This window comes from Pelodiscus sinensis, chromosome 7 (genome assembly GCF_049634645.1).
Source record: "Pelodiscus sinensis isolate JC-2024 chromosome 7, ASM4963464v1, whole genome shotgun sequence".
Classification (NCBI taxonomy): domain Eukaryota; kingdom Metazoa; phylum Chordata; order Testudines; family Trionychidae; genus Pelodiscus; species Pelodiscus sinensis.
This window is the reverse complement of record NC_134717.1, coordinates 71,710,631-71,726,462: the sequence shown is the minus strand read 5'-3', so window position 1 is coordinate 71,726,462 and position 15,832 is coordinate 71,710,631. Positions and strand designations below refer to the sequence as shown.

Sequence of the window (15,832 nt, the reverse complement as noted above, 5' to 3'; positions counted from 1 at the left end):
ACCGAACAGCATAGCGCCTGAGATCACCGCGCCGAGAGTGGTTACCATGGCACCACAACACTGCCCTGCCTTTGCTGACCACAGCAACTTCTCACGCTGTAAGCTGTGCGCCTAGAATACCACAGGCACCAGCGCCAATTGCAACATCATTAGCCTGGGTGCCTTTCACTCTTACCATTAGCTACTGGCATCAGAGAGACCTTGTTGTACTCTCAACTTTTAACTCTCCATTTTTAAGCACGTCAGGACAAGAGATGGTTGCCCTAATGGCAGACCCACTGTTCACCATCTTTTTTAAGGACAAAGTCTCTCTACAGACACCTCTGAAGTTCTTACACAAAATACTCCGCCTTCCACCTTAATCAAACAATACACTTACCTGTATTTTTTCCCAAGCCTCATGCTAACCACTTCGAGGCACAAATGCATACACTTGACATCTGCAGGGCACTCTCCTTCTTCCTCCTCAGAACAAAACCCTCTAGGTCATCCCCACGACTTTTTGTCTCCATTGCAGACTGTAACAAGAGGCATCAGATATCATCTCCAAGATTATCTCATTGGATCTCTGACTGTATTACGATGTGCTACAATCTGAATAATTTACTACCACCTACCTCAGTCTGTGTGCATTCCACGAAAGTGGTCGCCACTTCCGTCGCTTACCTAAGGAAGGTTCCCATCAACAACATATGTGCTGCTACTACAGGAACATCAGAAAAAACTTTTGCCAGATGTTCTTCGAGATGAGCATCCCTCGGGGCGCTCCACTACCCTTCCATCCTCTCCTTTATTTTGGACAAAAAAAAAAATCTCTTCCACCAGTCCTGGTTCTTCTTCGAGTGGCCCCATGAGTGCTCCACTGTAGGTGTCGGGTCCCATCCCGGCGCTGCGGCTTGGAGAATTCTCATAGCCATGCTCCGCCAGTCTGCGCATGCGTGGGTCCTCCAAAGCACCGTTCATGCCTTTGATCAGCCGTGCGGGGGCTAGCAACTGTCAGTTCCTCTCAACCGCCTCAGGTCGCGGTCAGAGCTCCCTGTGTTCTCATATCTCTTCTCTCAGTTACGATCTTAGTTAGTTTTCTTCACTGTAAATAGTTAAAGTTAGTGTTAGTTGTGTTCCTGTTCTACTGTTACTACTGATCTTCTGTTAAAAAAAAATTCTCTTCAAATCAATTTCTTCAAGCGCTTCGGCTAGGCACTAAAGAATTGAAACTGACAAGGAGCGAAAGACAGAGATCAAGCAGGGTCGGCATCCAGCCACCCTCACCAGCTCCTAGCAATGCCGGGGTCTCCCAGTTTTAAAAAATGCTCAGTTTGCCGGGAAGCCATGCCAGCGGCTGACGGCCATGATGCTTGCATTAGGTGCCTGGGCGAATCACACGTCCCTCAAAAGTGCACCCACTGTTGCAAACTCACATCCAGGGCCCAGAAGGAGCGGGAGATAAAGATCCGAATGATATCCTTTGGCAGGGCACTGCAGCCTGACCTGATACCTCCCTCAGCCATCGCAAAAACCTCCGTTTATAAATGGAGAGCGGCTTCTCCGGGACCGGGGATTTCAAAGAGGGTGAAGCCGTCCCTGATGCACTCCCTCCCCCTGGCAGCCTCAAGAGCTTCGGCAGCCTCCAAAGTGACCCCTGCGACGTCCCGACACTCTACTGGCCCCGGCGCCAGGGAATCGCAAATGCTGAGGGCTCGGGCTGCTTTGGTGCCGACATCGGCTCCAGCTCTGCAACTGACAAGCGAGTTGGCACCAAATTCAGCCTCCCCAGCTCGCAGTACAGCGCGAACGCTGCAACTGACAAGCCAGCCGACGCCGGTTTTAGCGGCGCCGGCTTCAGCGGTGCAGACTCCAGCGGCATCACTTGTGGCGGTACCAGCTTCAGGACCACTATCTTCAACGGCACTGGACTCAGGGGTGCAGGTCCTTGACAAGGCACCACCAGCAATTTTAGCAACGTTGGCACCGGGCATTCTGCCAGCACCGACAGCAGAGCAGCTACAGCTGATCTCCCCAGCACCGTTCTGCTTTCACTCAGTGCAGAGCTCTCCAGTTGCCATGGAAACTGACAGTGCCTCAATGCCTAGGAAAGCAATGTCAAAAACTCATGTAGAGGAGAGGTCTGCCTCCCCAGTTTTCTCACCAGGACCATCTCCATCGCCACCAAGGCATACACAGTATTGTGACTATAGTGTCTCTCTGGTCTATGTCACATACAGACGGCGCAATTACAGAGACACAGTATATTTAGAAGCGCGCCGGTCCCGCTCACGATCTCTCTCACCCGGACGGTCATCTTGGTACGGGTCCTCTAGACGCTCTCCACGATGCGTCTATTACATCCAACACAGTAGTGCACGCCTTGTCACATCATTCTTCCCCGTCACGTTCTGAGCGCTAGTATGGGCACTACTGTCGCTCGTACGATGATCGTCCCCACTGTGAACATGTGTTGTCATCGCATAAGAGATCTTCCTGCAACTGCCGATCACCAACTGTGCCATACTTACCTCAACAACTGCAACAGTTAAACTCACCTCCTCCATCAATGAGTCCAACTATCCAACAAGACCAGTCCGAGCCGGAAGAGGGACAGCTGTCTGAAGCAGAGGACCCCAAGCCAGAAACTTCTTCGGCGGACTGTGTATCTTCATCACCAGATGAGGCAATATGCCCAGGTGAATTATCTCCACCGGATGACCTAAAACAATTCCAAGATCTGTTTAAATGAGTAGCAGGCAGGGTGTAGCCAGACAGGAACCCCGCCTGTAACATCCATCTTTGCTTGCCTGGAGCATAAACCTTTTCTCTGTAACACACACACACACTGCCCTGACCGTTGGCTAACAGCACGCAAGAAATACAGCTGGCAGATGTTACGGTTAAAAAGCACTGCCTCTTAAAGAATCTCTGTCCGCAACAGCGTGCAAGGATCGCCTTACCGATTGACGAAGCGATCATGGAAGTGGTGGATGAGATATGGCAGAAGACAACATCGGCTACTCCTACAAGTAAGAAGGCCGATAGGAAATACTTTGTGCTGGCAAAGGGGTTGGATTTTCTATTCAATCACCCTCAGCCTAATTCGTTAGTAGTTGACGCAGAACAGCGAAAGGCTAAAGCACCGCAGTACAAAAGTGGACTCCCCGATAAAGACAATAAAAAATTAAATATATTTGGTAGGAAGGTCTATTCTTCAGCCACACTCCTATTACACATCGCAACTACTTGGCCCATTTATCAAACCACAATTTTGATAATTATTCGAAACTAGTGGAGTTATTACATCATCTTCCAGACAATAAGAAACCACTACTAAAAGCAATAGTATAGGAAGGATACGCAGCATGTAGCAGTGCATTGCAGATTGCAATGGATGTGGCTGACAGCAGCGCGAGCCACAGCTACGGCTATTGCAATGAGGAGATCGTCATGGCTTTCGTCTGCAGGAGCATCAAAGGAGCTACAAAGCAAGGTTGAGGATCTGCCTTTTGATAAGCTTAAGCTTTTTGCAGCAAACACCGATGAAGTCCTCCATTGGGGCAAAGATTCTCGCACCATCCTACGTACACTGGGGGTGTACATGCCCTCCTTTAAGTGTAGGCATTATTACCCTTATCAGTGAAGATATGATTTCAATTTTCCCAGACAACAGACACGTATTTCAGAGAACCAGCACCCTAGACAACGTCCTCAGTGGAAACAGTCCCAGCAAAATTGTTCAGCCAATCAATCTTCGCTTGCTCGCGATCAGGGCAATAGAGAGAGTACCCAAGCAGTTTTGGGGAAGAGGTTTTTACTCCTGATATTTTCTCTCTCCAAAGAAATCGGGAAGCTGGAGCCCCATCTTAGACCTTCGAAAGTTAAATCACCACCTTCGAAAACACCGATTCAAGATAGTGACCTTAGCAACTATCATTCCATCATTAAACAAAGGAGAGTGGCTTGCAGTCCTTGACCTGCAGGACGCTTACTTCCACGTCGCTATTCACGTGGCTCACAGACGTTTTCTTCGATTCCAATTGGGGAACGAACATTTTCAATACAGGGTTCTACCATTCGGACTAGCGTGTGCCCCCAGGGTTTTCACCAAAACCCTAGCAGTAGTGGCAGCCCATTTGCGCAGGACGGGAGGGACAATATTCCCTTATTTAGAAGATTGTCTTGTCAGGGGCACAACATATATGGAGGCATGTCATATGGTGCAGGCAGTATCCAACGAGTTTGCGTCCCTGGGCCTTCTCATAAATGTAAAAAACTCATCATTGATTCCATCTCAAGATATGGTTTTTATAGGTGCACGGCTCAACTCAACCGTGGCACGGGCATACCTACTGACGGAATGTTTTGTGGCGATCCAAGACCTTGTACATACCGTGACCCATGCTCTAACCATTCCCACACGCATCTGTTTACAACTGATGGGCCACATGTGATGGGCTTCCACCATCGTGGTGCGGAACTCAAGGTTACGTTTTCACTGCCTCCATCATTGGTTGGCCATGATTTACAGTCCAGCAAAATACAGCGTTCACAGACCGGTGGTGGTACCACAACATGTACGAGAGTCCCTTCAGTGGTGGGCCAAGCCGAGCAATCTTCTCTCAGGCATCCCATTTCATCGCTTACAACCTACAAGGCAAATAACCACAGATGCCTCCCTTACGGGCTGGGGGAGTGCACATGGACAACCTGACGATTTAAGGTTGCTGGTCAACTCAAGAAATGATGTTACATATCAATGTGCTCAAGTTACGGGCGGTACGACATGCTTGCAAGCATTTTCAGTCCCATATATGGAATACAACTACCAGAATCATGATGGACAACATGGCAACCATGTTTTATATCAACAGGCAGGGAGGCACCCGATCTCGTTCTCTGTGTGTGGAGAGCATCCGGTTATGGAATTGGTGTATTCACAACAACACCATTTTAATAGCATCCTACCTCCCGGGTGTTGACAACTTGATAGCGGACTCACTCAGCAGGCATTTCCCTCACGACCACGAGTGGGAAATCCGCATGCATGTTTTGAGCCATATATTTGCTCGGTGGGGGTTTCCGACAATAGACTTGCTTGCGACGGAAAACAACACGAAATGCCCCACCTATTGTTCAAGAGCCGGAATAGGACGTTATTCACTAGGAGACGCCTTCCTTCTCCATTGGGGAAGCTCGCTGTTGTATGTTTTTCCCTCAGTGGTTCTAATACCCAAGATTCTCGAGAAAATCAACATAGATGGGGTTCAAGTAATTCTTATAGCCCCTGCGTGGGCTCGTCAACCTTGGTTCTCAATGCTCCACCAGATGTCGATAAGAGCACCGTACTCCCTACCTCTTCTCCCAAATCTCTTGACCCAGAACAATGGATCCCTGCATCATCCGAGACGCGAGATTCTACACCTCACAGCATGGATGCTCGTTGGGTTAGCGATTTTGAACAATTCTGTTCCCAGGGGGTCAAGCGTGTGTTGCTGCATAGTAGGAAAGAATCTACACGAGCAACGTATACTGCTAAGTGGTCCAGATTCCAGGCATGGTGTGCGGTCAACAATCTAGATCCCTGCTCCGCAACCTTACCTCGTATATTGGAGTACATTTTACAGCTCCATGACAATGAGCTGGCAGTAGCTTCCCTACAAGTGTACTTGGCAGCGATTAATGCCTTTCATCATATGGACGAGTCCTTTTCTCTATTTGTCCGTCCCACTACAAAAAGGTTCCTAAAGGGGCTCTCAAACCTTAATCCACCCCGGAAACCCCCTCCACCTTCATGGAATCTGGATCTAGTATTGGACACTTTATCTCATCTTCCCTTTGAGCCTCTAGCCACGGTTCTGTTACACATACTTACCATCAAGCTTTTGTTTCTCCTAGCCCTTACCTCAGCTCGTAGAGTAAGTGAGATAGCAGCTTTCATGGCTTCGTCTCCTTATACAGTTTTTTCTAAAGACTCAGTGATGTTGAGAGCTCACCCAGCATTTATTCCAAAGGTCTCTTCTGATTTTCACATCAACGAACCAGTGGTTCTACCATGCTTCTTTTCTAAACCCCATACCTCAATGCAAGAAGCGACACTGCATGCAATGGACGTAAGGAGAACCTTGGCATTCTACATTGACAGAACACGGGACTTTAGGAAACCGGACCATTTAATAGTATCATTGGCAGACTGCTCTAGAGGCCAACCACTGACCTCTCAGCATATCTTGAGACTGATAGTTTCATGCATATTTATGTGTCACTCTGTATGGGGAAAACCTCTACTGTGTCCTCCAAAGGCTCATTCCACCAGAGCGGTTTCCACTACTACAGCCTTCCTGAGGGGAGTTCCATTTTGTGACATTTGCAGGGCAGCGACATGGTCCTCTAATGTCACCTTTATGAAACATTATGCTATAGCTGAGCATCTTGCTTCGGACTGCTCAGTGGCTACGGCAGTACTTAATCGTGATCATAAATTTTAATTCTGGAGTGCTCTGGACTCTTTTTGGGTACTGCTTCGGAGTCACCTAGGGTACGTCTAGACTACAGGCTTTTGTCGACAGAAGTTTTGTTGACAGATACTGTGGACAAAGCTTCTGTCGACAAAGAGCATCTTGACTACTTACGGTTCTGTTGACAAAGCAAGCTGCTTTGTCGACATGAGAGTGTAGACGCAAAGGTCAGCATAGATGCAATAACGCCTTCTGTCGACAAAAGGCGTTATTCCTCGTAGAATGAGGTTTACACCTGTCGATAAAACTGCTGAGTTCTGTCGACGTTATGTCGACAGAACTCAGTGGCAGTGTAGACGCAGGTATAGTTTTGTTGACAAAAGTCCACTTTTATTGACAAAACCCTGTAGTCTACACACCCCTAGAGTGGAGCACCCACGGGACCACTCGAAGAAGAAAAAGAAGTTACTCACCCTGTGAAGTAACAATTGTTCTTCGAGATGTGCCCCGTGGGTGCTCCACGACCCGCCCTTCCTCCCCAATCCGGATTTGTTTCTTTTCTCTTTCAGATGAGCGGGTGAGAGGAGCTGATGGTTGCTAACCCGTGCGCAGCTGATCAAAGGCGTGAACGACGCTTTGGAGGAGCCGCGGATGCGCGGGCTGGTGGAGCACGGCTATGAGAATTCTCTGAGCCGCGGTGCCGGGATAGGACCCAACACCTAGAGTGGAGCACCCACGAGGCACATCTTGAAGAACAATCATTACTTTACAGGGTGAGTAACTTCTTTTTCTGGATACAGAAGGAACTGAAGGGAGGGTGGCTGTGCATGTGTGGTAGTGCCAGACAGTGCCTTGCACCTCATGTGCTGCGCATGCAAGGCCCCAATGCACTGCTTGGAAGAATCTGCTTTGCGGCTCTGGGATGCACTGACACCTGCTGTGGAGCACCCCCATGAACGCTGTTCTTGAAGAACGTCAGTTACAGCCAACATGAGGGTGCCATACTAGAGAGGTTCAACCTGTAGACTGAGTGGAAACCTATTAACAAGTAGAGCTGGTTGAAATTTTTTAAATATTTACATTTTATTGAAAATGTTATTCAAGTTCTTAATGAAATTTTTATGAAATGGTATTTCCCATTCTTGACCTACTCTAGTTAAAAATAACATAAATATATAATTATATTTGTGCATGTGTATGTGTATAATATATATAGTATAACTATAATCAGTCCAAATTTATGACTGATTATACCTATGTAAAATATGAAAGTAATAAGGGAAGAGCTTGTTCCCACCACCCCCTATGTCAGGAAGCAATTTGGTCTCTGGAAACTACATTCGTTATCATGTTGCATAAACTGCTTTCCATAGGTTTATTTGCTATGAAAGAGAACACATAGCATCATTATGTGTTCCAGAGGTCAAATTCAGGAAAGCACATGTCTAACATTTAAGCACATAGGCAGTGCTCAGCATTAAATAGGTGCTTAAATATATTTCCAAACTGAGATCCAAAGGTGGAAAGCATTCTTTTCTCTGACTTTTGCCTTTCAATTGGACTGTTTATCTTTATGCATTTCCATGTATATCTTTCTTTAAATAAATGTTCTGGATAATAAAACTGCAAAATGTTTGAGATTTTATAGTTCACTCCCTAATGGATATGTTGTATCTGATACTTGGACCTCCCTCTGGCAGTGGAATCTTGGGTATTGATTCCAATGTTACCCCCTTTTTGCACTAGTGTAAATGAGTGCACAGTGTTTAGTGCAATGGAGAATGAAATCATCTGGTTTCTCCAGATTTCGTTTTTCAGAAACAAGATAAAATGGATGCTGAGAATTTAAAAATTACATTGCTGTCTGATTTTTGTTTTACCTACTGTAGTTGCAAGTAATACTTACATCTACTATAAATAAAAGAGATTAGAGAAAGTTTTCAGTTGATTTACTTTGTGAATTTGACAGTGTTTTCTGCAAAATCACTTTCATTGTTTTCCTTTACATGATGAGGAGCTGAAATGAGATGTAAATAAAAGTAGCCCCAACCTATTTTAATTTAAGCTTTGACCTGGCCTGCATTACATTAGATCAGCTTAACTATGAAACTCAGGGATGTGAAAAATCCACATCCCTGAGTGGGGCATACTTAAATTGACCTAACTCCCACTGTAGACAGCGCTATACAAATTATTGTGCTGCAAACCTCAGAGTGTGAATTTACCAACACATCAGGTGAATTATTGCTGTCATCCTGTATAAAATATATAGTAGCATTGCAGTGTATTAATTGCATGTTTCATATAGTTAAATTTTTTGATGTAAATTAAATGGAAAAAAGTAAAACTGGTGTTTTTACTAGCAGTTATTTATGTCTCTGATAGCTGGTCAGGAAGCTCCATTGGCATTCAGAAGTAACACTGTTCTACAGCCAAAATGCTTCTGAAATAAATATAGTCAAACTTTACTAATTCTGGGTCACTGAGAACGAAAATGATGCTTAAAATTGTTGATTGGCTCTAGTTTTCAAGATATGCTATTGGGTCAGTATATACGACCCTTGACTTGCGAATGGCGGAGAATAAGTGAGTTATAAAGGGAAGGGATCTCAATTTAAACCAGAAATGACTAAAATACATCTTTGACTGGATCTATGAATAAATCTATGACTGGGTTTGGACAGTACTTGCTTTTTAGGCAAACAATGAATGATGCAATCTGAAGCTGGTATTGTGTCATACATGATATGAATTGCATCATGTTATTCCTAGAAGTCATGGATGTTTTGCTGCATAATGGCAATGTTTTGCCATCAATTCCAGTTGGTCATGCAGTCCATATGAAGGAAACCTATGACAACATGAAACAACTTTTGAGGTGCATAAACTATGACCAACATCAGTGGCAGCTTTGTGGCGATTTGAAGGTTGTTGCTCTCTTGCTTGGTCTGCAGACTGGATACACAAAGTACTGCTGTTTTCTCTGCGAATGTGATAGTCGTGCAAGAGATTCCCACTACATCAAGATAGATTGGCCACTCCGACAGTCATTGGAGCCTGGGAGGAAAAGTGTTCAGCATCCACCACTTGTTGAATCAAGGAAGATTTTGTTACCACCCTTACACATCAAGCTGGGTCTGATGAAGAACTTTGTCAAGGCCATGGACAAAACACAAGCAGCTTTCAAGTACCTCCGTGGAAAATTTCCAAGGTTAAGTGAAGCTAAGATAAAGGAAGGTGTCTTTGTTGGTCCTCAGGTTTGTGAACTTCTTCAAGATGATGCATTTGACCAGGCACTGCGTAGCAAGGAAAAGACAGCATGGAAAGCCTTCCAGTTAGTGGCAATAAATTTTCTCGGAAACAACAAGGCAGACAACTACAGGTTGTTGGTGGAAAACGTCCTCAAGGCATACAAAAGCCTTGGTTGCAACATGTCACTAAAGATACATTTTTTGCACTCTCATCTAGATTTTTTTCCACCGAACTGCGGAGCAGTGAGCAACGAGCACGGCGAGCGATTTCACCAGGACATTGCAACAATGGAGAAACTCTATCAGGGCAATCGGAGCCCATCATACTTGCAGACTATTGCTGGACAGTGACAAGAGATACTCCATTTAATGAATACAAGAGACAAGCCAAGAAGCGCCGAGTAGACACTGAATTAGGACTAAACTATGTGCATAATAGTTTTTTGCCTTTTGTTTCATAATAAATTTTATTTATATAACCCTTTTGCTGATTTTTAAAATGTTACATAAACAGGACAGGTGAAATATTATCATGTAAAGCAACCATAAACACATGAAAAGACCTAAGTTTACAATTTATGATTAAAATTCTCCTATCTACACAATATACATAGACGTAAAATGTAAAAACTTACATATCTTGGAAACAGTAGCCAATCAGTTGTTTTAATTGTCATATTTGAGTTCAGCACATCAAAATACATAATAAATAGCACATTTTATCTCTGAAGCAGACGACTTCTAAAAAATTGTAGACCAGCGTAATTTGTAATGAACATTTGCCCATATCACAATAGGGATGTTAACTGGTAGGCATTCCGGTAAGCACGAGGCTTACTGGTGTGCTAATCAGTTAACCAGCTCTGGCCAGCTGCACCAGGCTGGAGCATCCTTGGCTGCAGTGGGGCCAGTGGGCCAAGCAGTGAGACCTAGGTTAAAACAGTTAACCGGTTAAGTACTCTTGTTTAGTTGGTTAACCCTTTTACCATCCCAGCATCACAATGCGCACCATGTACATATTGGTACACAATTGGTCATTTTTGCAAAATAAAGCCAAGTGCTTAGGCAGTAAACATGTTGTTTCTTAGTATTTGAAGTACGGTCTCAACAGGCCCGTATGCAGGAATTTTGGGGTTGTGTGCTTTTTTTGTAAATGTGGACTGACAATTTTTTTAAAATATAAAGGAATTCAAAATAGGCATGCTATAAGTATGCCTAAGGCTATGTCTAGACTGCAAGATACTTTCGAAAGAGCCTCTTTCGAAAGAGAGCGTCTAGACTGCACGCAGAACTTTCGAAAGAGCAAGCCGCTTTTTCGAAAGAAAGCACCCAGTGAGTCTGGATGCTCTCTTTTGAAGAAGCCCTATTTACATTCAAGAACGCCTTCTTTCGAAAGAAGCACTTTCGAAAGAAGGCGTTCTTCCTCGTGAAATGAGGTTTACCGCCGTCGAAAGAAAAGCCGCGTTCTTTCAATTTAATTTCGAAAGAACGCGGCTGCAGTCTAGACGCAGGTGAAGTTTTTTCGGAAAAAGGCTACTTTTCCCGAAAAAACCCGAGTCTGGACACAGCCTAAGAGAGGCTAATGAAAAATTTGAGCAGAAACAGTGATTGGTGAAATGATTTTCACATACTAAAAATTTATACAGTAATAAAGGTTTTAATAGAAATTGCCTTCTGGGATAATGGCAGGCAGCGCAGCTGCTATGTCCCTCTGCTCCTTCCGATGCCCCGGCCTGCTGCTACTCTACCTGCTCGGTGTGAGGCCAGGGCCAGGTGAGTGCAGGCAGGGCTGGACCCGAGCTGCTCCTCGTCGGTGAGAGCACTGTTCCCCCAGTCATGTTACACATGCCACCAGCCTCGCTCACCCACCCATTCCCCCACAACAGAGCTTTTTCCCATCCCATTAACACATTGGTTCTTCTTCGAGTGGTTGCTCGTGTCCATTCGAATCAGGGGTGCACACTGCATCTTCTGGAGCGTTTTCCCTAGCAGTACCCATAGCCCTGGCAGGGCGCCCCCTGGAGTGAGGCCGCCATGGCGGGGCATAAGTACCCCTGCCGGCGCTGCCCCACCTCAGTTCCTTCTTTCCGCCCGTGACAGTCGTTGGAGCGTGTCTCTCTCTTAGGTCAGTTAATGGTTCCCGTTTCTCTTAGTATTGTAGATAGTTCTTAGTAGTTCAATTAGTTAGTGTCTCTTTGTTTTTTCCTTCTCCCCCTTCGGGGGTGAGGAATACCAGGGCCGCAAGGCTTTAAGGCGTGCACTGTCTGCGCAAAGTTCATGCCCAAGGGAGACCCTCACGACAGTTGTCTGAAGTGTCTGGGTGAGGGCCATTTTACAGATACCTGTAAGATCTGCAAGTCTTTTAAGCCGCGCACTAAGAGGGAGAGAGACTTTCATCTAAAACTTCTCCTCATGGAGGCGGCTTTGCAGCCGGCACCGGCTGGGCACTCTGCGGTGCACAGTGCACCATCGTCCACGTGAGATGCTCCATCCCGAGGCCAGGCCTCGGAGTCGAGGGCCCGGCACCGGTCTCACTCTCCGGCACCGAAGAGGTCAAGAACGTCTCATGGTAGGTCTCCGAACCACAAGTCCAAGTAGAGCCTCCACCGCGGTGCACACGTCCTCATCCACCATGGTGCGGCGTAAGTAAGTGGGACGTCCGTCCAGTCCAGGACAACTACCCTCGCACTGCCCCTCCATGCCGGACACCTTTTAGGTTGCGCAGGACCTCATTAGCCTCACTACCTCCCCTCCGTCGTTGGTTGAGGCAGCAGAATCGAGGTTGCCTACGCCGGAGGCCGTGTTGGATCCGGCTTCGCTTCCGCACCGGCATGACCAGATGGCACTGGCCACTTATCGGTGCTGGTCTCAATGCAGGCCGCCAGGCTTCACTCAGTGGACTCGACCCTCCTCGGTGCTGGGATCTCTCCCAGACCTCGTCTTGGCTGCACCGGTGCCGTATCACTCTGGCCTTGTAGCAACGTCTACGGCACTGTCATCATCAACGCTGGCGCTGAGCAGCTTTCCAGGGGTGCCATTCCAGTCGTCGGCACTAGGCCCTTTAGCATCAGCCTCTTCAGCACTGATGCACGTTTTGGCACCATTGCAGGCACCAGTATCGACCCCGTGGGCCTTCCTGGTACCGCCATCGCCGGTGATGTCAGCTTCTTCGGGTTATTCTCGCAACCGGTACCGACTTTGGCCACGCAGCCATGCCCTGTGTCAGCACCGCATCCGGCACCGGGACCAGTTCTTCCAGTGCTGGACCGGGCTCCACCCCGGGCATCGGGGCTTGTCCTCCCGGCACCAACTCCACTCCTGGAACCGGGACCTGTTCTCCCGGTGCCACAACAGGCACCGCTAACGGCACCGGGACCGGTCTTCCTAGTGCCGGTACGCCCTCATCGGGCACACGCAGGCAAACCCGAGTCCATGGCCAGGTTTGCCCCTCCATCGGTGGCGGGACATTCGTCATCTGCGCCTCCCTTGCCGGAGTCTGACTACTCGTCGGATTCTGATGTGGCATCGTTCAGGTTGGAGACCTCGGGAGCTTCCTCGGTTCAAAGATCCCGTTCCAGGCATTGTCGTGATCGTTCACGGGTACAGCAGCCTTGGCCGCCTCAACCACAATGGCCCTTCTGGACGCCATGGGCTTACCACCAGTGGCAGGGGCTTGTGCCCTCCTCTGTGGTGTCAGGAGCCTCGGGGCGCCCAATGGAACCATCGGCGTCGTTGTCGCGACCCCCTCCTTCCCCCAGAGGTTGTTTGCTTTGGATGCCGCGGCTGAGCCACAGGCTTTGGTACCGGAGCTGCTTCCACAAGCAGTACCGCCTGTCCAACTGGCGCCTCAGCCTGTTCCTACGCTGGGCCCGGCACCAATCCAAGAGTCGTTGTCATCATCGTCTCCCAATGAAGCCTTGGTGGATCCCGCACTGGCGTTGCCTACTATGGATGCCCAAGCACATCAGGAGCTGCTTAGGCGTCTGGCCTCCAATCTGGGTGTCCCTGTGGAGCCAGTAGTGGAGGACACGGACCCCATGATTGACATCCTCTCGGACGATGCGCCCGCCCGCTTGGCTTTTCCACTTAATAAAACCGTCACCAAAATTACCAAGGAGTCGAGAGGCGCTATTACGTTCCCCAGTCAGGGCACAAACTCTTGTACTCCCAACCTGCTCTGGGGTCCTTGGTCGTTCAGGCTGCGGCCCAAAAGGAACAGCTGCCCCAGCCAGGGCTGTCCCCGAAATCTACGGAGCCCAAGCGCTTTGACCTGATGGGCCGTAAGGTATATGCCACTGGTGGGGTGCAACTCCACATTGCTAACCAGCAAGCGATGCTGAGTCGTTATGCTTTTAATACCTGGCAGGCCATGGATAAGTTTAAGGACAAGCTGCCTGCCGAGGCCCGTCAGGAGTTTGCGGCCATGACATCTGAGGGCAGAACCATCGCCTGCACGGCCCTCCAGACTTCCCTGGACGCGGTTGACTCTGCAGCCCTCACCAGGGTGTCAGGTGTGGTTATGTGCCATGGTGCCTGGCTGCAGGTGTCTGGAATACCTCCGGACGTCCCAACTACGATCCAAGACCTGCCGTTTGACAGGAAAGCCTTGTTTTTGGAGCATACAGGCTCCAGGCTCCATACACTTAAGGACACGAGGTCTACTCTTCAGTCTTTGGGGATTCACACGCCGGACCCTCAGCGTCCTCAGCTGCCCTACAGACAGCAGGGGAGAACGCAGTCCCAGGTCCCCTGCAGGGATTACTAGAGACGCCGTCCTCGTGCTCCCAGTGTGAGTGCGGGGGCGGCTGCGGGTCCCTCGTCCACAAGGGGTCATCGACACCACCCGAGAGGGGACAACCCCTGTGGGGTTGGTCAAGGTCCCTCCCAGCAGCATAAGCACCAATTTTGACAGGCTGCTAGAGAGTCGTGCACCAGCCTCCCACTCTAGCCCCTGTTTAGGGCCAGGTGATCCCAGTTTGCTAAGGCCTGGGCAGAAATCACGACCGACGCCTGGGTCCTAAGGATAGTCAGGAGTGGCTATACCATCCCTTTTCTGGGCTCGCCCCCTTCCAACCCGCCCGCCCCATCCCTTTTCAGGAACACCTCTCATGAAGGCACGCTCCGCCAAGAGGTGTTAGCGCTCCTCCAAAAGGGAGCTGTGGAGAGGCTCCCTTCACATCTGGAGGGCAAGGGGTTTTACTCCCGATATTTCATTGTCCTAAAACCCAAGGGCGAGGTTCGTCCCATCTTAGATCTCAGAGACCTCAACAAGGCGGTCGTGAAATCCAAGTTCAGAATGGTAATCCTGGCTTCTGTCATTCCGGTTTTACAGTTAGGAGATTAGTACGCAACTCTCGATCTCAAGGATGCATACTTCCATGTGGCAATAAGACCCAGCCACAGGAGGATTCTCCGTTTTATTGTTTCCCGATGCCACTTCCAATTTACAGTGCTCCCATTTGGCCTTTCAACAGCACCGAGGGTCTTTACAAAATGCATGGCAGTCGTAGTGGTGTTGCTCCGCAAAAAAGGGGTACACGTTTTTCCGTACCTGGACAAATCGCTAATTCGTGGTCGTTCCTCCAAACAAGTGGAGGCCTGTGTTTCCGTCACAAGGGCCCTGCAGGGGGGAGCCTGGTCGCCTCCCCTCTGCTGCGAGGCTCTGTGCCTCTGGGACCTGTGCGTAGAGTACGACATAGTTTTGCAGGCAGAGTACCTGCTGGGGTGCAAAAACTTGCTGGCCGACGCTCTGAGCAGGTCCTTCGGAGCTCATGAGTGGTCTCTCAAGGACTCGGCTCTTCATCAGCTCTTCTGCAGGTGAGGCTGTCCCCTACTAGACCTATTTGCCTCGGCATGCAATACCAAGTGCCTGAGTTACTGCTCCCTGTTGGGGCTGGGGGAACACTCCTGGGGGGATGCCATGATGGTGACGTGGCCAGCGGGCATCCTTTTATGCTTTCCCTCTGTTTCCCCTAATTCCCAGGATTCTGATCAGGGTCAAGACCTTCAGATCCACGGTCACCTTGATAGCCCCTCGGTGGCCCAGACAGTTCTGGTTCCCTATACAGGTGGACATGCTCAGCGAGGAGCCTATAACGCTCCTGCTGCTTCGGGATCTCCTGACCCAACCTTGGGACA

The 15,832-nt window shown here is 48.6% G+C and overlaps 1 protein-coding gene across 5 annotated transcripts in view; it reads left to right on the top strand.

Annotated features, from left to right (window-relative positions):
- BOLL (boule RNA binding protein) overlaps window positions 1-15,832 on the top strand; it is a 122,206-nt gene that overhangs the window by 30,792 nt on the left and 75,582 nt on the right. For 2 of the 5 annotated variants that reach the window (XM_075934265.1, XM_075934264.1), the window contains exon 3: window positions 7,013-10,475. The exons of the other annotated variants lie outside the window; for them this stretch is intronic. In XM_075934265.1, the coding sequence (XP_075790380.1) occupies window positions 9,191-10,045 (855 nt within the window). In that variant the 5' untranslated portion in view covers window positions 7,013-9,190 and the 3' untranslated portion in view covers window positions 10,046-10,475. Of the gene's footprint in view, window positions 1-7,012; window positions 10,476-15,832 lie in introns of those variants that run through there. 5 annotated transcript variants of the gene reach the window in all.